At 43.1% G+C, this 24,733-nt stretch overlaps 1 protein-coding gene across 2 annotated transcripts in view; it reads left to right on the forward strand.

Moving 5' to 3' along the window:
- ATP8A1 (ATPase phospholipid transporting 8A1) overlaps window positions 1–24,733 on the forward strand; it is a 257,682-nt gene that overhangs the window by 50,680 nt on the left and 182,269 nt on the right. For both annotated transcript variants that reach the window (XM_024211695.2, XM_024211694.2), the window contains exons 5-7: window positions 7,449–7,494; window positions 15,837–15,877; window positions 17,268–17,341. In XM_024211695.2, coding sequence (XP_024067463.1) covers window positions 7,449–7,494; window positions 15,837–15,877; window positions 17,268–17,341 — 161 coding nt within the window. The remainder of the gene's footprint in view (window positions 1–7,448; window positions 7,495–15,836; window positions 15,878–17,267; window positions 17,342–24,733) is intronic.

Below are 24,733 nucleotides of genomic sequence, written 5' to 3' on the forward strand. Positions count from 1 at the left end.
CCTCCTCTCCATGTCCTTCGGCACTGGCCCACTCGGACAGAGAGCCTAGTCGCTCCCTAAGCTCTCAGTGCACCGAAGCTCGGCTCCTCCGTGGTCTTCAGTCTTGGAGACCTCAGAGTCAGAGTCTGACTCCTATCACTGAGAGGAGTAGGAGCCAATGATTGAGGTCAAGGAGAGACAGGCAAGAGCTCCAGGCGTGGCCACCGCAGTGGCAGAATCCACCACAGTGGCCATTCTGGACCCCCTCGGCCTTTCACCAGAGCCAGGGAGGGATCCAAGGGCACTGCTCCGCAGTGTCTTCGGTGACCTCAGCCACATTCGTCCCGCCATCAACTGTGCAGCTCGCCTTGGCACCTACTCACACGCGGCACCTTCACCGGCACTGGCCTCGACACTGACGACTCTTTAGACCTCGGCGCCGACAGCATTTTCGGTACTGATGACAACCTTGGCACCGACAGTGGCACAGACAACGGCCCTGCCGCCTTCGTCAGCTCAGGCAGCTGGTTTGGCACCAGTGGCACCATCAGTGTCTCCAATGCCCGTATCAACACCAAGTTTGGCATTGACAGCCCAGGTGCCAATGGGCACTCCATCGGCACCGTCGTTTTCCTGAGTGTCACGGGACCCCTTGGGAGCTGATGGCAGGGAGCAGCCGCTGCTTATAGGGGCTTCCTCCTCCTCCTCCTCTCCGGGCGAGGCATAGGACAGTCATAACCCTGGCACTTGAATTAGCAGGGTGTTACAACAGTTGCTGCGAAGGGTTGCTCAGGGTCTGGGTATTAAGGCTGAGGAGGTGGTCAAGGAGGTTGATCCCATGGTGGATATCCTCATCCCCTCAGGACCTTCTCATGTTGCCCTACCACTTACTAAGACTACTGTGGCAAGACCCCAGCTTCCTTGCCACCCACTGTCAAGTGCAACGAGAGGCATTATTTCGTGCCCTCCAAGGGGTATGAACATTTGTACTCCCACCCACCTCCCGACTCTCTTGTTGTGGACACTGCTAGTCAGCATGAGTGCAGCCCTCGCCTAAAAATAGGGAGGCTAAGTGACTCGACCTTGTCGGGAGAAAGGTCTGCTCTACAGGGGGTCTTCAGCTCCGTATTTTGAACTAGCAGGCCATCGTCAGCAGGTACTCTTATAACACCTGCGTGGCGATTGTCAAATTTATGGAGCTCCTCCCTTCAGATTCCTGAGCCTATTCTCAGCCTTGGTGGAGGAGGCAAAGCTAGTCTCCTGGGCTTCCCTCCAGGCCATGTTCGACAGTTATGATGCCACCACTAGGATCATGGCTACTGGGGTGGCCATGAGAAGGGTCTAGGAGCTCCCTTATGAGGTCCAACAGACCATTCAGGACCTCCCATTTGAGGGTGTGACTCTTTTCTCTGAAAAGACAGACAAGAGGCTGCATAGCCTGAAAACTCTGAAAACTCACAAGCCACCCTCAGGTCTTTGGGCCTGCACGCTCCTGCCACACAGCGAAAACACTTTAGGCTGCAACCTCCTCTGAGGTTCTATCAGCAAAACCCCCCGGATAGCTCTCGGAGGAGGAACAGGAGTGGCAGGAAAAGACAACACCCGTCCTCAGGCCAGGGCTCTGGCCAACCCAAACCACCTTCCAGCCCCAAACTGGCCTTTTCAAGGTACGGTGGAGGACAGTGCACCAGAACAAAAGCTGGATCTACCCCGCCTTACCTTTTCCTCTCGATTGTCCCCTTTATACTGTGCATGGTCCCATATCACTTCGGACTGCTGGGTGCTCCGCACAGTAGAGAGGGAATACTCCATCCAATTGTGTCTTCCTGCCCTTCCACCCTCCTTCCCCATCCCTCTTCAGGGACCCTTCTCACGAGCAGCTCCTTATCCAGGAGGTGCAGTCACTTCTATCTCTAGGGGCAGTGGCAGCGGTTCCTCAGGAGCACAGGGGTGAGGGATTTTATTCCCGGTATTTCCTAATATTGAAAGCCAAAGGCTGCCTCCGGCCTATCTTGGACCTGCGAGAACTCAACAAGTTCGTGAAGAAACTCAGGTTCCACATGGTTTCTTTGGCCTCCATCTTCCCCTAACTGGATCCAGCAGACTGGTATGCCACCCTCGACTTGAAGGAAGCATATTTTCATATCGCAATCACTCAGCCCCACAGGAAGTACCTCAGGTTTGTGGTCAACAGTACCCACTACCAATTTACCATCCTTCTGTTCGGCCTGTCAGCAGCACCTCGAGTCTTCACCAAGTGCATGGCAGTTGTCGCCGCATTCTTGCGCAGGGATCGGGTACAGGTGTTTCCATACCTTGACCACTGGCTGATCAGGGGCCGCTCCAGGACCCAAGTGGAAGGTCAGGTCAGATTCATCAGAGCCACCTTCGACAACCTGGGTCGTCTTCTAAACGAAGCAAAATCGACTCTGTCCCCTGTCCAGAGGATAGAGTTTATAGGGGCAGTACTGTACTTGACCCAAGCCAGGGCATACCTGTCAGAAACAATGTTTCAGGCCCTGAATGATATAATTCGAGGCCTCAGACAATTTCCCACCACCACAGCGAGAAACTGCCTGAAGCTTCTCGGACACATGGCTGCTTGTACCTACATGGTGCAGCATGCCAGACTCAGTCTTCGACCTCTTCAGTCGTGGTTTGCATCAGTGTATGGCCCAGCCCGCCATTGTGACCCTGCCTTGCCCGGTCCTTGACTCCCTCCTGTGGTGGCTCAACCCTCAGGAGGTATGTCCAGGGGTCTCCTTCGCCACTCTGCAGCCATCGCTGTCACTAGTGATGGGCACATCAGACTTGGGCTGGGGAGCACATCTGGGAGACCACAGGACTCAAGGCCTCTGATCTCAGGTGGACCTCCACATCAACCTCCGAGAGCTCAGAGTGGTGCGCCTAGCATGCCAGACCTTCCTGGCATACTTAATGGCACAATGAGTATCAGTCGTGATGGACAATACAACAGCAATGTTCAATATCAACAAACGGGGGTGTACGCTCCTCTCCCCTGTGCCAGGAAGCCCTCATGCTGTGGGACTTCTGTGTAGAACAGAAGTTGATACACCTGCAAGTGTCGTACCTCCCTGGGGTACAGAACGAGCTGGCAGACCACCTCAGCAGGTCGTTTCACAGCCACAAGTGGTCCCTTTGCCTGGATGTTGCGATTTCAATCTTCCAGAGGTGCAGCTTTCCCCAGATAAAACTATTCGCCATGCGACACAACAGGAAAGTGCCAGCAGTTCTGCTCCTTCCAAAATCACAGCCCGGGCTCCAGCATGGATGCATTCCTCCTCCATTGGGGAGGTTCTCTCCTATACGCCTTTCCACCCATACCACTCATTCACAAGGTACTCCTCAAGATCTGGAGAGAACGAGTGAGTGAGCTCAGGTCATACTGATACACCAGCCTGGCCCCGTCAGCACTGGTACACATCTCTTCTAGACGTGTGTGGAAGCCGCGATCACCCTGCCGCTCTTCCTGGATCTTCTGAGACAAGATCAAGGTCGGCTTCAACATCCAAACCTTGAGACACTTCATCTCACGGTGTGAAAGCTCCATGGTTGAACCCGATGGATCTTTCCTGTTCAGACCAGTTTAGACAGGTTCTCCTTGGCAGCAGAAAACCCTCTACGTGAGCCACGTACCTTGCCAAGTAGAAGAGATTTTCAATCTGGTCGGCGCAGTGCCATTTGTCCCCGTGCTATCCTCAGTGACGCTTATTCTGGACTACCTCCTCCATCTGAAGCAACTGTGGCCTTTGTTGTCATCAGTAAGAGTGCACTTAGCTGCCGTCTCGACCTTCCACCCAGGCACGGAGGGCCACTCTGTGTTTGCTAATGCTATGGTCAGCCGGTTCTTAAAAGGGCTCAACAGGCTATACCCTAATGTCAGTCAGCCTGTCCCTGCCTGGGACCTCAATCTGGTCCTTTCTAGGCTCATGGGACCCTCCTTTGAACCATTAGCGACATACTCCCTTCTCTACCTCTCTTATAAGGTGGCATTCCTGGTAGTGATAACTTTGGCGAGCAGTGTGTTTGAGCTCAGGCACCTAACATCAGAGCCTCCCTACACCATGTTCTATAAGGACAGGGTTCAGCTCAGGCCTCATCTTGCTTTCCTCCCAACAGTTGTGTCGCAGTTTCACATCAACCAGGACATCTTTCTCCTGATATTCTACCGTAAGCCTCGTTCCAGCGGCAGGGAGCAGAGGCTCCACTCTCTGGATGTCCGCAGGGTGCTAGCCTTTTACATCGAGAGAACAAAATGTTCAGAAAATCGGTCCAGTTATTTGTGTCAGTGGCGGACAGAATGAAGGGTCAGCCTGTGTCATCACAGCACGTCTCATCATGGATAGCGTCCTATATTCATGAGTGCTACAACCTGGCAGGTGTTCCTGCACCTCCAATCACTGTGCACTCCATCACGGCGCGGGCTTCATCAACAGTGTTCCTGGCTCAGGTTCCCACTCAGGAAATCTGCAAGGCGGCAGTGGTCCTCCATCCATACTTTCGCCATGCACTATGCGATTACCCAGCAGGCCAGAGACGATGCGACCTTCGGATGAGCAGTGCTCCAATCAGTGGAAGACTCCAACCCCACCACCTAAACTTGGGCTTGTGAGTCACCTGATTGGAATTGACATGAACAAGCACTCGAAGAAGAAAAAACAGTTACTCACCTTCTCGTAACTGTTTTCTTCGAGATATGTTGTTCATGTCCATTCCAATACCCACCCTCCTTCCCCTCTGTTGGTGTAGCCGGCAAGAAGGAACTGAGAGGGTGGCTGGTCGGCAGGGCTCTATATTGAGACCCATGAAGGCGTGACGTCAGGGGGCGCACAGACCTACCCGACGGATGCTGCTACGGGAAAAATCTTCCGGCTGCCGTGCACATGCGCGCGCACACACCTGATTGGAATGGACATGAACAACACAACTCGAAGAACAACATTTATGAGAAGGGGAATAACCATTTTTTCTTCGAGATGTGGTGTTTTACATAGATTCCTCAACCTGCCCTGCATCCCTGTTAATTGGATTCTCATTTTTCAGGATTCTTATTAATGAAGGATCTGAGTAGTGGTTGCAGCCTCCTGCCCCTTATACCTTCAGCTATCGTAGCCAAGAGAACAGATACTGCTAGTCAGAAAGGATCTGACACGCATGGGGGGCATATGCACCAAGAGTGGAATATGTGTTGACAGCACATCTCGAAGAACCACAGTAACTGTGGTTCTAAGTAACTGTTCTTTTTGGACTAATTACTGTCCCTTGTCACTGATCAAAGTCCATTGTGCATCATCTCAGCCATCCTCCATCAGAAGATTCCTTCAGTGATTGGTTAATGTCTGTCAGAGAACCTGTCGCAAAATGGGATCTCAATTTAGTTCTGTTATGACCAGGACATGGGCAGTCTGACCTAGTGGTCAAAGCAGGAGTCGGGAGGCAGGCCAGGTCAGATAGCAGGAGGTCAGAGTCCAAGACAGGTCAGAGGGCAAAACAAGAATTGAGCATTAGGAAGCAGTCAGGATCAGGTTACAAGGACATCAGAGGGAGGAGACATACTTGAAAGTAGAACCATGGATGGATAACTAGAGTCCGGCTAGGTCAAGACACCAGGAAGTCAAGCCAGGGAAACAAGAAGCATAAGGCACACAGTCCAGAGCAAGGTGGATCCCACTTGCATGGACAATTTCCTGTTCCTGTGCTGGGTTTATATGGGAGCTATGGACCAGTCAAGATCCCCAGCATCCTGACAGTCAAGTTCCAGGACTGGATTCTTCTATTGGGTTTCAGCTTCTGCTCTAGCAACTGTTAGCAGATTGCTGGGTAGCAGGTTGGAGCTTTCATTAGCTCCCATGGACCCAGGTACAAGACTTGCAGTCCCTGACAAGTGCTTACAAAGATTATGGATGGACCTTTTGAAGCTCTGGGAGAGCACTGTATTCAACCTGTTAGAGATGGCATTTTTAATCACAGTACATCTACAAGAAGAGTGAGTGAATTGCAGATTTTGATAGATGTCTGCCTTCACTGTATTCCACAGAGACAAAAGTTGTCCTGTGTCCTGATCCAAAATTTTTGCCTAAAATAATGTGAGTTCTGCCTAAACTAATCTATTTGGCTATGCCTACACTGTCCCACAGTTCGGACTATGAGGGTGTGAATAGCAGTGCACACCAAAGTGCTGCACTATAACTCCCTCGTGTGGATGCTGCAGGTGCAAACTAAAAGGTTCCTAGTTCTCATTAATATAGTCCTGTTTGAAAAAGACTACATTAATGTGAACTAGGAACCAATTTGGTCATGCTCACAGCATCCATATGGGGGAGTTCAGCGTAGCACTTGGCACGCACTCCTAGTCATGCTCCCATAGTCTGAAATGTGCAGCAGTATAGACAAGCCCTTAGTCTCTTTTCCAGACCTTATTCCTTCTAGGGGAGAATTAGACTCCATACTCTGTTAGAATTTTTATTTCGATCAGACGTCACCTAAACTTTTGGATCCAAAATAGATATGTTAATGTTTTAGGTAGGGTATCAGTACAGGTGGCACTATGGCTTGCCTTAGTAATGTTAATATTATAGAAATCTGCAGGGAAGCTACCTGGGGTTTAATCACGTTTACACAACTTTCACTCCCTTGACTTGACATTTAGAGCTGGTGCTTGCTTTGGAGGGCAGTTCTGCAGTCCTTGTTTAGTTAGAATTCATCAGCCTACCTTTGAGGTGGTTATATTGCTAAATAGTGTCCCAGAAGTGGTAAATATACAGAAGCTACCTCAGAGAAGAAATAAGTTACCAAGAGTAAATTCACTAACTATCCCTTTCATTCCTAGTTAGAGGGAGCTAGCTCCACCCATGCTACTGCAGCCATAGTAGCATATGGAAAGATTACTTTTTGTCAATATCTTTTGCATCAGGAGAATGTTGCCTCTGTTTATTCACACTACTGCCTACCTTCCCTCCTTCTTTGGAGTTCTATTATCTTAAGAACTTTGAGGTTTAGCAGAAGGCACTCACATTGTATAACCTCTTAAATCTCATCTCAGAAAATTCTGTGCCATGAAGTTTTATATGGTCCCAACAGAAACTACTTTTCTAGAAGACTCCTGAAGAATATGGGCACCATCCAACAAATGCAAGCTGTCTGCATCTTGGAATTAGGGCAGCTAGTGAAATATCCAGAATGGAGTGGTTCTTCAAAAGGACAGTTTTGGCATAGCACTCTCCTTGACTTTGTCTAAAAACAAAAATACTTCATTAAAATAACATGCAGTTTTAAAAAAATTGTTTAACAAACTTGAAATAATCCTGCCTGTTTTTTTTGTTCACTTGTGCGAGTGGAGTGGAGTACAGGAAGTGTGTGTGCACAATATTTTTTCTTAATTGTACATTTTACCTTGTTAACAAAATAACACTTTTAATTCAATTAACAGTTGTGCATTTTTATTCCAGAAAAGACATAAAGCTGATAATGCAGTGAACAAGAAACAAACACAAGGTAGGAACCATTTAAAAAATCTCTAAATTGTGCAGCAAAGAAAAAATTCAATCTGAATGCTGTGTGTATTTCTTTATGGTTCTTTGGTTTCAGATTTGTCAGTATTACGTTTGAAATCAAAAAGCACACAAGTTTACACTTTTAGATGTTTAGAATGTAAAGACCTGATTTGTATGTGTGTGCGTGCATGCACATTGCAAAACACATCCATTTCTCTCTTATGTGTGTGCCACAGTTGCCCATGCAAATAGCTACTTATACCTCCAGATGTTTTTGTGTACACACAATTTACCGAATTTTATGTGAAAATAGGCATGCAATTGTGGAGGTAATTTTAAACTATGGGATCTAAATGTTTAGAATTTACAAATTTGAAATAGTTTGAACACCACAGTATTATATCACAAATTAAAATATAAATTTGGAATAGAGGGCATTATCCATAAAGCTGAACAAATGTTCAAAATAAACACTTTGAATACAAGTACGGTAGTTTACAAAAATACTACTATAAAAAAAGTTTGATTGATAACCTTACACATAGTTTCCCAGACAGGGTGACAGTTCCATAATTTCTTATTGTGATGAAGTCTTGCAGCCTTGAGAAAGTGTAAGCATAAGATGTGTGGCTGAGTAAGGACCAACTTTTCTAATTCATGGAACAATGATGGTCACGAAGCCTTTTATAGGCCCTGACTGTTGACCCAGTAAAAAGGAGTTGAAACAATTCTGATGGAGTCGTCATCTCTTGTTATTCCCCTATTATTGCTTGCCTGGGAGAAACACATGGACTTGTGGATCTGACAAAGAAGCAGTTCTCTAGGAAGGAGGGCCTCAAGGATGGATATAGTCACACTCACCTCACTTTTACAGGATTGGACAATGCTGTGCAGGGTGCAAAACTTGTGATCTCCTGGTTTTGCTAGAAGCTTGCCAAAGAGATTTTGTGGGATGTTACCTCTTCAATTTGAACCTTAGAAGACCAAGAACGTGTTTAGACCAAGAACGTGAGGAAAAAGTGTGTTTGTCCCAAGATCACCATGACGACAACACTTTACCAAGGAAACTGGAGACACAGACGCCACAGACCAGCCAGTTGACCAGAGCATGATGCCCACTGGCATGACAGTACCTGAGCCAGAAGACATCCCCTGGTTCCCCAAACTGCAGTTCCTGACTGACTCTGAAGCTCCACAGACCAAGCAAGCAGAAGATCAGATCCTTTTTCTTTTTTTATGATTAGATCCACAGTTCCTCAGTGTGGGACATTGCCTTTCTGTAGCTGTAAAGGTCAGAATCAAAGCTGAATTTGTGGCTGACAAGGGACTAGCCCCCATCTTCCAGAGGGACTCCCCAAGTTTTGTTCTGTCTCCTGTAGCTACTGGCAGAGCCATGGAATCTAGCCCTTACTGCAAGAGAGAGGGTTTTAAAAAAGCCACACACACGCCAAATAAACATGAACAGCTGGTTTGTCTGCTGCCTGGAGTTACCACAGAGCTGCTATGCCCCTTCTCCCCACCTGATTGTGTAACAGGCTAGGAGTATGGCTGAGACAGGTCCAAATGGGAGGCCACAGCTGTGTTCCTCCTTCTCTTTATTCCTGTCAGAGGATGCAGAAGGAGAGGTTTGTGCCTTGTGCACATCAGCTAGCTCATCCACTGGCTTTGACCACCTTACCCGGAAACCAGGAGGCAGTTCGTCAGGCATTCCTCACCAGCAGGGAATCTGACAGCCATGTTGCAAATGTCTCAAAGGATGGCAGAAAAATGAAGAGAGCCTTTGTTGTTACATCAAAGGGCAGTGGCCCAGCACAGGGAAAACATAAGTGGTACTGGCTGAATACACCACAGACAGAGCAAGGAGCAGCCGGTAAGAGCGTTTTGGATGCATATCCTCCTGCAATGCAGATCTCATAATCGTTCTCCCTCCTTTCCCCATCCCCTTCCTTTGTTGGGTAGTTCATTTTTCTTCCCTTATTCCTAGAGGAAGTTAAGAATTCTGCATGAGGGGAAAAGAAGAGAATTTTCCCCTCAGGAAGAAAGTCCCTCTTGGAGCTCTTGAATTTGGTGTAAAAAGAGACTTTACCTCAGAGGCTGCCATCTTGTGAGTTCCAGGCAGCAGTTTCCAATCCCCACCTTCCCAAAAGGAGTCAAATTTTAAAAATGGAAACGGGATTCAATAAATTACTTCCAGAAATTACTATCCCTTCTTCTGGGGATAGTAGTTCCTTGGACTCATTACTGGATGGCACCAAAGCTAAAGGCCCTGTTCACAAGGTTTTCATACATGGGAAGAAAAAGCATAATAAAAGGAATAGAATTATTTGTGTCTGGTTTTTCTTCATCCTCCTCATTTAATTCATTTTCATCCTCATCTTCATGGGCATCACCAAAGGAAGGCTAGGAAATCTGTTCAGTGTAAGTCCAAGAGAGGAAAAAAGAAGTCAAGAGGAAGGTCAGGATCTTCTTTACAGAAGGAAGGTGAACTCTTTGCCTCAGAGGATGAATCACAAGATGAAGGAGGATCTTTTTTCAGCTGAATCATTTAAGATGTTACAAAAGATGATTAGATACTTAGGTATTCGGTCAGATGAGCCCATTAGAAAAGATTCTAAGGAGGAAGAAGAGAGAATTGATCCAGAAATTACAAAAAAAAAAAAAATCCAACAGGTTCAAGATCTAAATGTTGGGAAGAGTCATCCGTCAAGAATCTCAGTGCCTAATTCATCTTGGAATGTTGATAGACACAGAGGCCCACAAAATCTTTCTGGCAGCCAAAAGATGGAACTAGAACAGATAAGCAGTTACCCTCCTGAGGAGGTGCCCAAGGACATCAGTAGGCACCCTAATTAGTGATCTGGGGATGATCATGTCCTGCACTGGGATAGTGCCTTGGGCAGAATGCATATAAGCACTCTCCAGAGTTTCCTGTTGGCCATTCCCTGCCATTTTTTTTCCATCTTGGAAAGTGAACATTCTATCACTAGTGTTGAAATCCCTGGATGGTGATGAGTCCAAAGAGATTCTGGAGGGAGTTGGACATGTTGGAGCCAGAGAGGTGTGTCAAAGCAACTGATGCCATTCTGGAAGGGTGAGGAGCATTATCCAAGAAGTTGGTGGCTCAAGGGACATGGTCCTTCTTGGAATGAAAGAATAGCATACATTTTCTAGAGCTGAGAACAATATATATAGGCTGTTCAACAACTGGCCCCAGCATTGCCAAATGGCTATGTTCTGGCAATAACGGACAATACATAAACGATGGTGTACATAAACCATTGGGGAATACTAGATCAAGGGATCTACAAAAGGAAGCAGCATCATTGATATAGTGGATGGAGGTCCATCTATGGTCTATCAGGACCTTGTATATCAAAGGTCACCAGCAACATGAAGGCCGAGTGAATGGGCAGAAGGAAAATTGATGATGCAGAATAGGGTCTTCAAAACAAATCCTTCTGATTGATCATCAAAAAATATGGAGTTCCTATTGTGGGTCTTTTTGCAGCCAAAGGAAACTAGAAGGTTCACCAGTAGTTTGCAGGAAAACTGGCATAGGCATAGATGCTCTTGGCATAGGTGTCCTATCGCTCAAGTGGCCAAAGGGCTTACTTTATGCTTTCCTGTCACTGCTCAACATCACCAGTGTAATACGGAGGATCAGAAAGGAGGAAGCCGAAATTATATTAGTAGCCCCCCGATTAACCAAGGAGGCCTTGATTTCCTGACCTTGTGAACATGTCAGAGCCACCGTTGTTCTTGAATTCAAGGCCAGATTTGTTATCCGAGAGTCCAATTCTTCACCAGGATCCCTTCCTGTTCTATCTCAGTTGACAGGTATGTTATTCTTCATTTCCCAGGTTTGCAGCCTAGTTGACCTTTCATATGTAGATGGTTGCTAAATCTTGTTGCTTATTCCTCTTCAGTATCACCAAAATCCACCTTTCCTTGCTATCTCCATTGCAGCAACCTTGTCTCATGCCTTGGCCATCTTACATGTCAACCTTCTTTTGGCCTTCTTGCTTTCTCTGCTTTCCATCTCCAGGCAAATCAAAATACTATATCAAAAGTCATGTTCTCTCCTCTCAGTTTTGACCATATCATCCACCTCTTTCAAAACCTAAAATGTATTTCTGTCTCCTGTTGCATCAAATTCAGGCTTTTCATCTTCACCTATTAGGCCTTATATAATGTTGCCATACCAACATATTTGCGTTTTTCCTCCTTTCCATTCCCAGTGCCCAATTCTTTCATTTTACCCTATTTCCCAGTCTCAGCTTGGAATCTTCTAGCATGGTGTTCCTTATATCTGGAACAGTCTTCCTTTCCCTCTCTGCCTTGCATTCTCTCTCCTTCAAATCCCTACTTAAATTCCAGTTCTTCAAAATAATACCTATTCTCTTCTCATTAGTAATGTCCACACTCTACCTCACCTTATATATTGTCCAGTAATTTAGATTGTTTTTTTTTTTTTTAAATGCTGCATTCTTCAGGGCAGGGAACATGTCTTTATCTGTGTTTATAAACTGCCATGTATGTTCATATGGTGCTTCTTATAAATGATTTGTAATAAAAATAAAAAGATAATTGATTGGGTTCTTCTGTACACTAGAAAATCATGTCAGCATTTTTATCAGAGAGTATTCCTGAGATTGTTTCCTATAGTAATTTTATAAAATTTCAGTTCAGATCATGTTTCTTCTAGAATCTAATATTTTTGGAAGCATCGCTCATCAAATCTCATATTAAAATATGTCTTAATTTTCCTTAACTTTTTATTTCATTCTGCTTCATACACATTTTATGCTGTAGTTAATTAATGCAAGAAGTATGGGGAATAAACAGGAAGAACTAGAAATACTAGTGAATAATCACAGATACAACATAATTGGCATCATAGAAACTTGATGGGATAATTCATATGATGGGAATATTTGTGTAGAAGGGTACAGCTTGTTCAGGAAGGACAGGCAGGGAAAACAGATGTTGCCTTGCTATCAAAGATGTATATACTTGCACTGAGACAGAAAGGGGAAGCAGATCTGTTGAAAGTCTCTGGGTAAGGATAAAAAGGGTTAAAAACAAGGATGATGTCATGGTAGGGGGTCTATTAAACAGGAAGAAGAGATGGATGAGACCGTTTTTTAAACAACTAACAAAATTATCCAAAACACAGGAGTTGGTGGTGATTGGGGGGCTTTAGCTACCCAGACATCTGTTGGGAAAATAATACAGCAGGGCACAGATTATCCAACAACTTCTTGGAATGCATTGGAGACAACTTTTTATTACAGAAGGTAGAGAAAGTGACTTGTGGACTGGCTATTCTGGATTTGATTATGATAAACAGGGAGGAACTGAACTACTTGAGAATCTTAAGGTTGAAGGCAGCGTGGGTGAAAATGATCATGAAAAGACAGAGTTCATCATTCTAAGGAACAGTAGGAAGGAAAACAGTAGAGTAAAGATAATGGACTACAAGAAGGCAGACTTTAGCAAACTCAGAGAATTGGTAGGTAAGTGCCTGTGCGAAGCAAGTCTAAGGGAAAAACGAGTTCAGGAAAGTTAGCAGTTTTTCAGAGAGACATTATTAAGGGCACAAGAGCAAACTATAACAATACGTAGGAAATATAGAAAGTATCGTAAGAAGCCACACTGGCTTAACCAGATTTTCAATTATCTGAAACTTGAAAAGGAGTCCTACAAGAAGTGGAAACTAGGTCAAATTACAAAGGATGAGTATTTAAAATAACAACACCACAAGAATGTAAGGACAAAAATAGAAAGGCCAAGGCACAAAATGAGATTAAACTAGCTAGAGACATAAAGGGTAACAAGAAAACATTTTACAAATACAAGCAAGAGGAAGACCAGGGATAGGGTAGGCCCATTACTAAATGAGGAGGGAAAGATAACAAGAGAAAATGCAGCAATTGCCTGTGATGGGGTGGACTAGGCCAAAAGGCCCCCTACTGGAGGCCTCAGGGTTCTGCCACACCACTGCCAGGGAAGGAGCAGTGGAGAGGTCCTCCAAGCAGGCTAGAGTGGCTGCAGGGGAAGCAGTCAATCAGGGCCCAGGAGGGCCATATAAAAGGAGCTGCAGAACAGAGCAGCAGTTAGTTGCTGCTTGGAGCAGGAGAAGAAAGGACTGGAAGAGCAGCAGGGCCATGGATGGTTTGATAGCAGGGACTGGGGGGAGCATTGAGGGAGCTCCTGGCTGATTGCTAGGATTGAGTAGGGACTGAACCTGGGAAGGGATGCAGCCCCATACCAGGGCTGGACTACTTAAAGACTAAAGCCCAGGGAGGGCTAAAGAGAGACAGTCCCCGGTGGACGGTATACTTGGAAGGGGTTTGAACTGGTTAACATGCAGACAGTGTGACTCGGCTGGAGTGCTGTGTCACTGACAAACCTGCCTCAGAACCACCGAAAGGGGTCACCAGAACTAAAGAACGCAGACGCGCCCAACCAAAAGGGGCACTCGCGAGAGGTGGGTGCCAAACCCATTACATGGCCGAAGTGTTAAATGCCTTTTTTGTGTCTGTTTTCACCAAAAAGTTAGCAGTGATTGCATGACTAAGATAGAGAACTACAGAGTAAATGGGGTAGGATCTAAGGCTAAAATCAGAAAAGAACAAGTTATGAATTACTTAGAGAAGTTAGATGTCTTCAAGTTGGCAGGGTCTGATGAAATACATCCTAGAATACTTAAGAAACTGACTGAGGAGATCTCTGAGCCATTAGCGATTCTCTTTGAGAACTATTGTCTGGAAACCCATACTCAGAGAGTAGTTATCAATGGCTCATGATCGAGCTGGAAGGGCATATTGAGTGGGTTCCCGCAGGGATCGGTCCTAGGTCTTGTTTTATTCAGTATCTTCACAAATGATTTGAACATTGGCATAGAGAGTGTATTTACAATTTTTATGGATGATACCAATCTGGGAGGGATTGGAAACACTTTGAAGGACAAAATTCAAATTCAAAATGATCTTGACTAACTGGATAAATGACCTGAATTAAATAGGATGAAATTCAACACGGATAAATGCAAAATTTTACTTTCAGGAAGGAATGATCAGTTGCATAAATACAAAATAGGAAGGAGTACTGCAGAAAAGGATCTGGAGACTATAGTGAATCTCAATCTAAACATGGGTCAACAATGTAATACTGTTGTAAACCAAGTGAACATAATTCTGGGATATGTTAACAGGAGTGTTATGCACTCTAATCAGCACTGATAAGGCCTCAACTGCAGTATTGTGTCCAGTTTTGGGCACCACACTTTGGGAAAGATGTGGACAAATTGGAGAAAATCCAGAGCAACTAAAATATTAAAGGACTAGAAAACCTATGAGGAAAGACTGAAAAAATTGGTTTTGTTTAGTCTGGAGAAGAGAAGACTGAGAGGGGACATGATAGCAGTCTAGAGTACATAAAAGACTTATAAAGAGGAGAGTGATAAATTTTTCTCCTTAGTCACTGAGAACATGACAAGAAATAATGGGCTTAAATTGCAGCAAGGGAGACTTAGTTTAGACATGAGGAAAAACTCCCTGGGTAGTTAAGCAGTGGAACAAATCACCTAGGGAGCTTGTGGGTCTCCGTCATTGGAGTTTTTTTAAGAACAAGTTAAACCCCTCTCAGGGACTGTCTAGATCAGGGGTTCCCAACCTTTTTCTTTCTGAGCCCCCCCCCCCCCCCCCCCCAAACATGCTATAAAATCTCGATGGCCCACCTGTGCCACAATAACTGGTTTTCTGCATATAAAAGCCAGGGCCGGCGTTAGGGGGTAACAAGCCAGGCAGTTGCCTGGAGCCCCACGCCACAGGGGCCCTCACGAAGCTACATTGCTCAGGCTTCAGCCCCAGGTGGTAGGACTCAGGGCCCTGGGCTTCAGCCTCATGCAGTGGGCTTCAACTTTCTACCCTGGGCCCCAGCAAGTCTAATACTGGCCCTGCTTGGTGTGAAACCTGTTTGGGGCCACCCCTGATTGAGAACCACTGGTCCAGATAATACTTAGTCCTGCCTCAGCACAGGAGATTGGACTAGTTGGCCTATTGAGGTCCCTTTCAGTCCTACATTTCTGTGATTTCTGACCTATAAAGTCTTGTAATATATAGTTTGTATGAAAGGTGCTGTACAAATTAAAATTTAATTTTTATAATCGAAATGCTTGACCTGAAATAGCATTGAATGTGTTGTTCAGTAAAATGCCATGTGAATATACTGCTCTATTTTATACACATGATTTTTAGTAACAGGGAACACATGAGGAGTGTCACCTATAAACAGAAGTTTTACTGTTGTACAGTCTAATTATGTGTCTTTGCTTTTCAGTATTCAGAAATGGTGCTTGGGAGATTGTCCATTGGGAAAAGGTGTGTATTTGGTTTTTTGTTTTTAGGGATGTAAATTTTATGTTTATACTATCATTTGATACAGTTTCTATATTTTGTATCAGAGTAAATGACAGTCATATGAATTAACTTACAAGTATGATGGAAAGCATTAAAATTTTCAGTTTTTAGTAGCAGTTTCTAGAATATTAAATTTAGCTTGTTTAGTAAAATTTACTTTTAGGCCCAAAACCAAACTCCTCATTCAGGCAAAACTATCATTAATAGTTCAGTGAAAGGTCTGCCTGAATAATATTTCAATGAATGTTTTGCCTGAATATCTTCAGATTTTGGGATATTGGCATATGGTATATCTGTACAAGTACCTTTAGCATTATTAAAATTAATAGACAAGAAAATAGCTCAATTTTTATATAGTGAGCAAAGATTAGTAAAAATGTTTTTAAAGTTACTTAACATATTTGCAAAGCTTACCTTGTGTTTAAAATACTAAAAACTTAAGGCATTGTTGTGAGGTAATAGAGCAGTGTACTGGTAAAGCTGAGAAACATTCAGAAGTTCTGTTCAAAAAGTATTTCTTCACACAACGCACAGTCAAGCTGTGGAACTCCTTGCCAGAGGATGTTGTGAAAGCCAAGACTATAACAGGGTACAAAAAAGTAGATGATAAATTTATGGAGGATAGGTCCATCAATGGCCATTAGCCAGGATGGGCAGGGATGGTGTCCCTAGCCTCTGTTTCCCAGAAGCTAGGAATGGGCAACAGGGGATGGATCACTTGATGATTACCTGTTCTGTTCATTCCCTCTGAGGCACCTGGCATTGGCCACTGTCAGAAGACAGAATACTGGGCTAGATGGACCTTTGGTCTGACCCAGTATGGCTGTTCTTATGTTCTTATTAGCAAACGTTTGTCCAAAAAAACAGCTTTCATAGATTTGTGTAACCTGAGGTTTCAGTAAATTTGATCCAATCAGATCTTTTTTTCCCCCTGTGGAATCATCTAATTGCAAACAGGAAAGGTTTAACGTCATGAGATTCACATCTGTTTGCATGGGTTACAAATTAGCTGGAACCAGGAGCAGGCATCTGCTGTGATACAACAGAACTCTGAGTTTAGGGAAACTGATTTCTTTTTGTGTAACTAGGCTAAATATAAATCTGACTATAGAACAATAATAAGAGTTCCCAATATCAAGGGCGATTAAAGTGGAATATATTCAATGCCAGGAATACAATGAGACTAGGCCTTATTTTAGTGGGATTTGGGCACCTAATACCCGTAGACTCTTTTGAAAATCGTTGCCTACATTTTTAACTGTCTTTTTGGCAAATTGAGGATTTACCTATGCGTAAAAGTTAGAGATAGATTGTGTGTTTGACTGTTAACCAATTCCCAGTTTTCTTACAGGTAGATGTTGGAGATATAGTTATAATAAAAGGCAAAGAGTATATACCTGCTGACACTGTACTTCTCTCATCAAGGTAGAGATGCCCACTGATGCTTACAATGTAGAGGCTGGTTTCTCTACCCTGCATTAATTTCGTGATTGCTCCAAGGAAATAAGAAATAAACAGAAATACTCTTTACCTCTCCCATAATTTTACATTTATTATTGAAAAAAAAATCTGTATTTGGGTATTTAAAATCTTAAACACTTTTTCATGCTTGGCATATATAATAAAAGGAATTGTATCGGTCAGTTTTGTTAGAATTACATTGAGGGGTGTACTAATCCCTTAGGGCAGAGGTGGGCAAACTATGGCCTGCGGGACCCTCCTGCTTAGCCCCTGTGCTCCTGGCCCAGGAGGCTAGCCCCTGGCCCCTTCCTCACTGTTTCCCCTTCCCCGCAGCCTCAGCTCACTGCGCCGCCAGCGCAATGCTCTGGGTGGCGGGGCTGCGAGTTCCTGGGGCAACGCAGCTGCAGAGCCCGGCCTGACCTGGTGCTCTGTGCTGCGTGGTGGCGTGGCTGGCTCCAGCGGGCGGCACGGCTGTAGCGCCGCCGTCCACTGGTGCTCCAGGCAGGGCGGTAAGGGGGCAGTTGAGTTCGGGGGGGTGGTCAGGGGGCGTGGGTGTGGATAGTGGTTGGGGCAGTCAGAGGGCGGAGAACAGGGGTTCGGGGGGGCAGTCAGGAAGGAGAGGAGGGGTTGGATGGGGCGGCGGGGGGCAGTCAGAGGTGGGGGTTCTGGGGGCTGTCAGGGGACAGGGAGCAGGGGAGGTTGGATTGGGCAGGAGGAGTCTGGGGGGGCCGTCAGGGGGCGAGAAGCAGGTGGGGTCGGATAGGGGGTAGGGCCGGGCCATGCCTGGCTGTTTGGGGAGGCACAGCCTCCCCTAACCAGCTCTCCATACAATTTCCGAAACCCGATGTGGCACTCAGGCCAAAAAGTTTGCCCACCCCTGCCCTAGGGGTATTATATTACCAGGACCTTTAATGCATTTAAACTTAGTTCTGTTGTTTGGTTTAATGCATGGATCTAACTGTTTGACTATATGTCTATTACTGCATTTAGCCAAATTAACTTTTCACTATATTCATAACAAATTCAGTCATTTTTAAAGATACATTGATATTTTGTCCCATACAACAAAAGTCTGTTTTTATGAATAGTTGCTAATTTTGATAGTGTAAATTAACACAAAAGTAAATTTGACCATAACACAGTAACCACCAAATTATCATGAAATTTTACCTATGATATGATGTTTTTATGAACAGAGAATTTACTTTTATTCTTTAATATGTAGAAGTTAAATAGAATATCTGTATATTCAAACCAAGTTTTCAAATTATATAAAGCTTCTGTCTTCAAACATGAAACAAAAACTTTTATATTAATCATAACATCAACACTGCATAAAATCATAAATAACATAAACAATTATTTTTATTTTAATTAATATTCTTAGAGGTTGTTTATCATCATTTCCTTGGACAGTTTCATTTATGAAATCCAGATTTTACTATGTGAAAGATGCACTTTTTTCAGAATCTGTTTGATCAGGTCATGTGCTGTTTGCAGTATTCTAACAAATACTTTGAAATAAGAATTATTTAAATGCTTCAGAATAATTTATGTATTTTGATTTGCAGTTGTATGCATCTATTTTCTGATATTGTTTATTTTTTGTATTACCATAGGGCCTAGGAGCCCTAGTAATGGACCAGGATGCTAGGTACTCTACAAACACAGAACAAAAAGTCTGTTCCTGCCCAAATAAACTTAGTCTGTAAACCAAGAGACAACAAATGGATGCAGAAAGCTGGGGGGAAGGGGTGTAAGTACAAGTAAACAGGCAATATTGGTCCGCACGATAGGCAATGATCTCGGCACACTAGCAGCCTAACAGCTGTCAAATTTTTGGTAGGAATCATGGCAAAGGAGAGTTTTAAGGAGGGATTTGTAGATTGATAAAAAGATAGCTTTGCACTACTGTATGCCTTGGAAATGTGGCAGATGATGTGGCAGGAAGCTGAATGCATTTCACTGGCTTTGATTGAGAAGAATATTGGGAATTCATTGGAGAGATTGTACAACCAATCTGGAAGTGTGTTGCGCTGCATGGGTCAGCAGACTATGGACTCCATAATCAGACAGGAACGGCTATGGTGGATCGGCCATGTCAGCAGGCTACCCTGAGGCAGAAGCATAAGGTCTAACTTAGACTGGATTCCACCTGAAAGGAAGAGAAGACATGGACAACAAAGACCAACCTATTTCAGGTCGATCCAGAAGGATGTTGCCATCATGGAGACAATTTATAATGGAGTCAAACATTTTGCTCTGGACAGACAGTGGGGAAAATGGGTTGCCTCATGTGCCTTGAGGCACTAGAAACCCTAAGTCTAAGTTGACAACTTGATCGCGAATGAGAGATGATAGGCCAGGTGGGGATTGACTGTAAAGGACCTTGCAAGTGGCTAGCATTTATAATGGAAGCATTTATAACTTAAAAGAGTGTTTGTGCATGTTTGGGGTTAAACTTTATGCATGTGCTTAATTCATTGAAGTTAATAAACTGTTCTTGTGCATAAAGTTAAGCATGTGCATAAAGTGTTTGCAAGATTAGGATCTTTTGTAGTCTATAAAAGGTGGTTGGAAGGAGTTGAGTTGTTGTAAATTTGGGATTTCTGTTAGTGTAGATCATCAGTTAAGACCAACGTTTCCTAATGATAATCTAAAATCAAAAAGAGAGAGAGAGAGACAGACAGTATATTCCTTAATTACAATCTATGGATTGTTTAATACAAGAAATGACCTGTCACAAAACTAGGGAGAGGAGACAGATTTTCCCCAAAGAGCCACGTAATAACGATTTACTTTTAAAATGACCTTTTTTTTTTCTTTTTCTGTATATGATATGAATTTCTCATTTTAATTGTCAAAACAGCTATGAAAAAAATAATGTATTGCAATTAATATTATATTAAAATTAAACAAGAAAATAGCTCCTGGCTTTTATATGTTGAACAGAGATCAGAATACTGATATTTTTTTAAGTCATTAGTCAAAAAGTAACATTTTATTTAATAGATACTGTTAGAGGAATTTTCATTTGAAGGATTTTTTTTAAGGCTACGAATCCTTAATTAGCAAGACAATCTGTAGTATTTTAGAGGTTCCGATAGGTCATGGAATTAATGTAATCCAGATGTCCAGTATTACAGAGTAGATATCTTTGTGAAGTGCTGATGTAATAACATAAAATCATTTGGGTTGTAAGCACGCTCTCTAATGAATCATTCTGTTTGCTTCATGGCAAGATTACTATAAAATCATGACTGGTGTGGAGAAAGTAAATAAGGAAGTGTTACTTACTCTCTCATAACACATGAATTAGGGGTCATCAAATGAAATTAATAGGCAGCAGGTTTAAAACAAACAAACGAAAGTATTTTTTCACACAACGCAGTCAACCTGTGGAACTCCTTGCCAGAGGACAAGAGTATAACAGGTTCAAAAAAGAATTGGATAAATTCATAGAGGATAGGTCCATCAATGGTTATTAGCCAGGATGGGCAGTGATGGTATCCCTAGCCGCTGTTTGCCAGAACCTGGGAATGGGCAACGGGGGATAGATCACTTGATGATTACCTATTCTGTTCATTCTCTCTGGGGCACCTGGCATTGGCCAGTGTCAGAAGACAGGGTACTTTGGTCTGACCCAGTATAGCCATTTAGTTGGGAATTGGCCTGCTTTGAGCAGGGGGTTGGACTAGATGACCTCCTGAGGTCCCTTCCAACCCTGATATTCTATGATTCTATGTTGTTAGTACTTATTTCCAAAGCCTCTTACCATTTCTGTCCTCCTGGGGTAGAAATCTGTAACTCAGAGGTGTTTCTTCTCCTTCCATACCTTGTTAGGCAGCACAGCATCTGAGGAAGTGAAATATTTTAGTTCCTTCTCTTTGGTGAAGGCCCCTTTCATACACAAACAGTGTGTCCTCTCTGCATTATCAGAGGAGTGTAGCAGTAGAGGAGTGCTCTACTCTCTTGTTTTGTTTAGGAGTAATGACAGACATTGACTGAGAGACCAAAAGATGCCTTGATAGTCCCAGTCATTATAGGACCTATATGCTAAGTCTGAAAAGAAGAAGGGGAGATGGCAGAGTCATGTGAGGCTTGGTCTACACTACCACTTATGTCTGTATAACTTATGTCACTCAGGTGAATATGCGCCCTCCTCCCCCCGAGCAACATAAGTTACACTGACCTAAGTGCCGGTTTGGGCAATGCTATGTTGGCGGGAGAGTTGCTCCTGCCAACGTAGCTACCACCTCTCGTGGAGGTGGATTTATTATGCCGATGGGACAGCTCTCTCCCATTGGCAGAGAACATCTTCACCAGACGCGCTACAGCAGCGCCCTGAATTTTCCTCATGCATGGCATCGGAAATAGGTCTTTTGCAGCAGCAGCGATCTGATAAGCTGTGTGGGGCTCCAATCTTTATCTTTCCCCTCCACCCACACTCAGGGGGGTTAATTCTCTCCTGTATCCTAACTCTACTTGGTGTAGGACAATGTGAGGGCTATCAGAGAACTGCTTTACAGTTCTTTGATTTTATGGGCTGGTATGGATGGGGAATGGGTACGGTATATGTGTTTGGAAAAGAGCTCCTTCTGTGCTTCCTTCTTAAATTCATTCATTTGGGGATGCATTTCGATATCAAGAAAGTATTCTCTTTCCAGAATGAGTGACAGAGATCAGGGATCAGATCCAGAACTTCAAGTTTGTGTGCCAGATCACTCTGAAGTAGATTGTGACATTCTATGTTAACATGGTTCTATAGGCCAGGCTCTATTTTAGATTGCCAAAATGTGATTGGTTCTCGAGCAAGGAATAGCAGTTTTTGGAGAATTTGACTCAGAGTTCTTGATTACTTTGGGAAGTTTTATCCCTGATACGGTGGAAAGACTCATATCTTTTTGCGACTGAACTGACAAATTCAGAATGGACTTGCATCACAAAGGCTCCAGCAAACAGAAAATGGACAAAAGAAGCATATCCTTTACGTATTTACATCCTTGAGATGAGGACTGTCTCTGAGTGCTGTGGAGATTTCAGAATTCAGTGATTTGATGGTGAGGCTTGACATCTTGACTATTGTGGTGTTGATCAACAGGCAAGGTGGATTTTAGATTGGCATCTGTGGTCCAAACATGTCTGCTTCTAAGTTATTGGGAAACACCTGCGCAAATAACAGAGCCTGAGAAAGGGGGAAAAAAATCTTGGCAGACAGTGTAATTGACCAAATGATTTCTCTGGGAGACTGATTTCTAAATCCAAATATCTTTGATTTGATTGTCCAAAGATAAAGCCATCCAAGTATAGACCTATTTGCTTCAGCAGAAAATCATCTTAAGCCAGTGTACTGTAGATGATAACCAGGTCCATTCTTAACAATTCTGAATCATGTTTCTTTGCCATGCTTTCGGTCCCCTGTACCAGATCCACAGACTACAAGGGAATATTTGGATTTGTATGGCTTGGTTGTTCATGTTAATGATTCCATAGTGTTTTATCAGATCACAGGGAAATTTTGTTTTCCCCCTGTTCTGAGGCCAGAGGTGTGAAGCAATGAAGACACTCGTTTCTAAAGTTTGTGAATCTCTCCAAGACAAGCGTATCCCAACATTTTGATGGTCCAGCTTTCTGGTGTTAAGGTCATTCAGGAGAGGATCAGCACAGTTTTTTTGTTTTAAACACCTTTATGAGGGGACATCATTTTGAAATGTGTTGCTTGGAGGACAGATAAAATAGTTAATTTAGTCCTGATAGTTGAGGTTAGTTAGAAGTTTTTCACCAATTGTTATAGTTATTCGTTCTGTCAGCAGATAATCATTACTATAGCCATGAAAGCACTCACTGAAGCTATAGAGAGATGAGGATTTAATCAAATACAGTGTGTAAAATAAGACTAAAAAAATCTTGTGTTCTTATTGACTCTTCTGCTTGTGAGTCTCAGTGAAGTAGAATGGCCACTAAGAAACTGAAAATGTGTATCCCCAGATGAAGAAACACAATTAATAAGTAAATTATTCTTATTTTTATGGCTTTCCTATGTTTGGATAAACTAAGTCTGTTTATACAGAATGTATTAAGTTGGAGAGTTGAGGAATTCCTTTAGGCTCAAGAGTGACTTTCTTTTCCCCAAGGCTGAAAAGGGCTGTCAGACCTGAAGTTTCCCTTCATCCTGCATTTCTCTACCATGACACAATGCCTGCAATCAGAATAGTTTATTTGTGTATATATGTGTATTGAATTTCTTCAGAGACCAGAGGGAAAGTCATGGTTGCACACTATCATAAGAGGAAAAATGTGTGCCACATGCTTGTCAGCCAGTCATAGTGCATCAGGACAGATACTCTGCCTTCAATTGCATCTGTTTTTACAGAAAAAAAAAAACATTGATCTCACTACAGTATTAATCTGAGCCTTATATCCAGTCTGTATATTAAGATACATAAAATATTGTCAAATGGTCATTATTTTCCAAGCAATATAATATTATTATGGTAGCTTCTAGAGGAAAAGCTCTGCAGTGCTGGGCACTGTACAAACATACAGTATAGAGACAGTACTAAGTGTAGTTGGATATTATAATACTTGGGTATCAATAATACTTAGAATCAAAGTTTATAAATTATGATTGGATGCTAATTAAATTGGACTTTTTATCTACATGTAAAGATTCTTGTCCTCCTACCTTTTCAGAAAAAGTTGAATACTACTTCTAATTCTACTGTACCTCTGCTTTGGGACCTTTATATAAGCAGTGGTTTGAGAACATAGGATGCTCACATTTTATTTTAACTTCATTATCCATTTTTTCTGAAACTTAGAATTTGTGTTTAAAGTAAAGCAAGCTGGTTGAGCAGCAATTTATATGTTGTCTTCTGCTCTCTGACCTGATTTAAATGGATTTTGAAAAAATTGTCATCAAACGTGTCTATTAACATGTATTGTTTTGTATAATAATTTCAGACTTTGTCTCTTTTTGTCTCTTTGTCCATATGATTTTTTCCCGTTACTCATTTTTCTGTTCTAATCATTTTTAAACTGGGATATGTAGGTGGCAGTAGGGGAAATAGTGAAAGTGACCAATGGGGAGCATCTCCCAGCTGATCTCATCAGTCTGTCATCAAGGTTAGAATAAACTGGTTGCACAGGAAATGTGTATGTGGGTCCTCATGTACCAAATTTGAAAAATGTAGTTCAATTTTTGTCTGCATAGCTATGTTGATATATCAACTGCCTTTAAAACAAACACATTACAGAGGTGAATTTTATAGAAGTAGAAAAGATTTAGTTCATAAAGATATTTATGTAGGTTATTGAAATGTATAAATGTATGGTAGCATTACAAAATACTGAAAA

The sequence above is a fragment of the Terrapene carolina genome, unplaced genomic scaffold, assembly GCF_002925995.2.
Source record: "Terrapene carolina triunguis isolate 2854851 unplaced genomic scaffold, T_m_triunguis-2.0 Scaffold66, whole genome shotgun sequence".
Taxonomy (NCBI): Eukaryota; Metazoa; Chordata; order Testudines; family Emydidae; genus Terrapene; species Terrapene triunguis.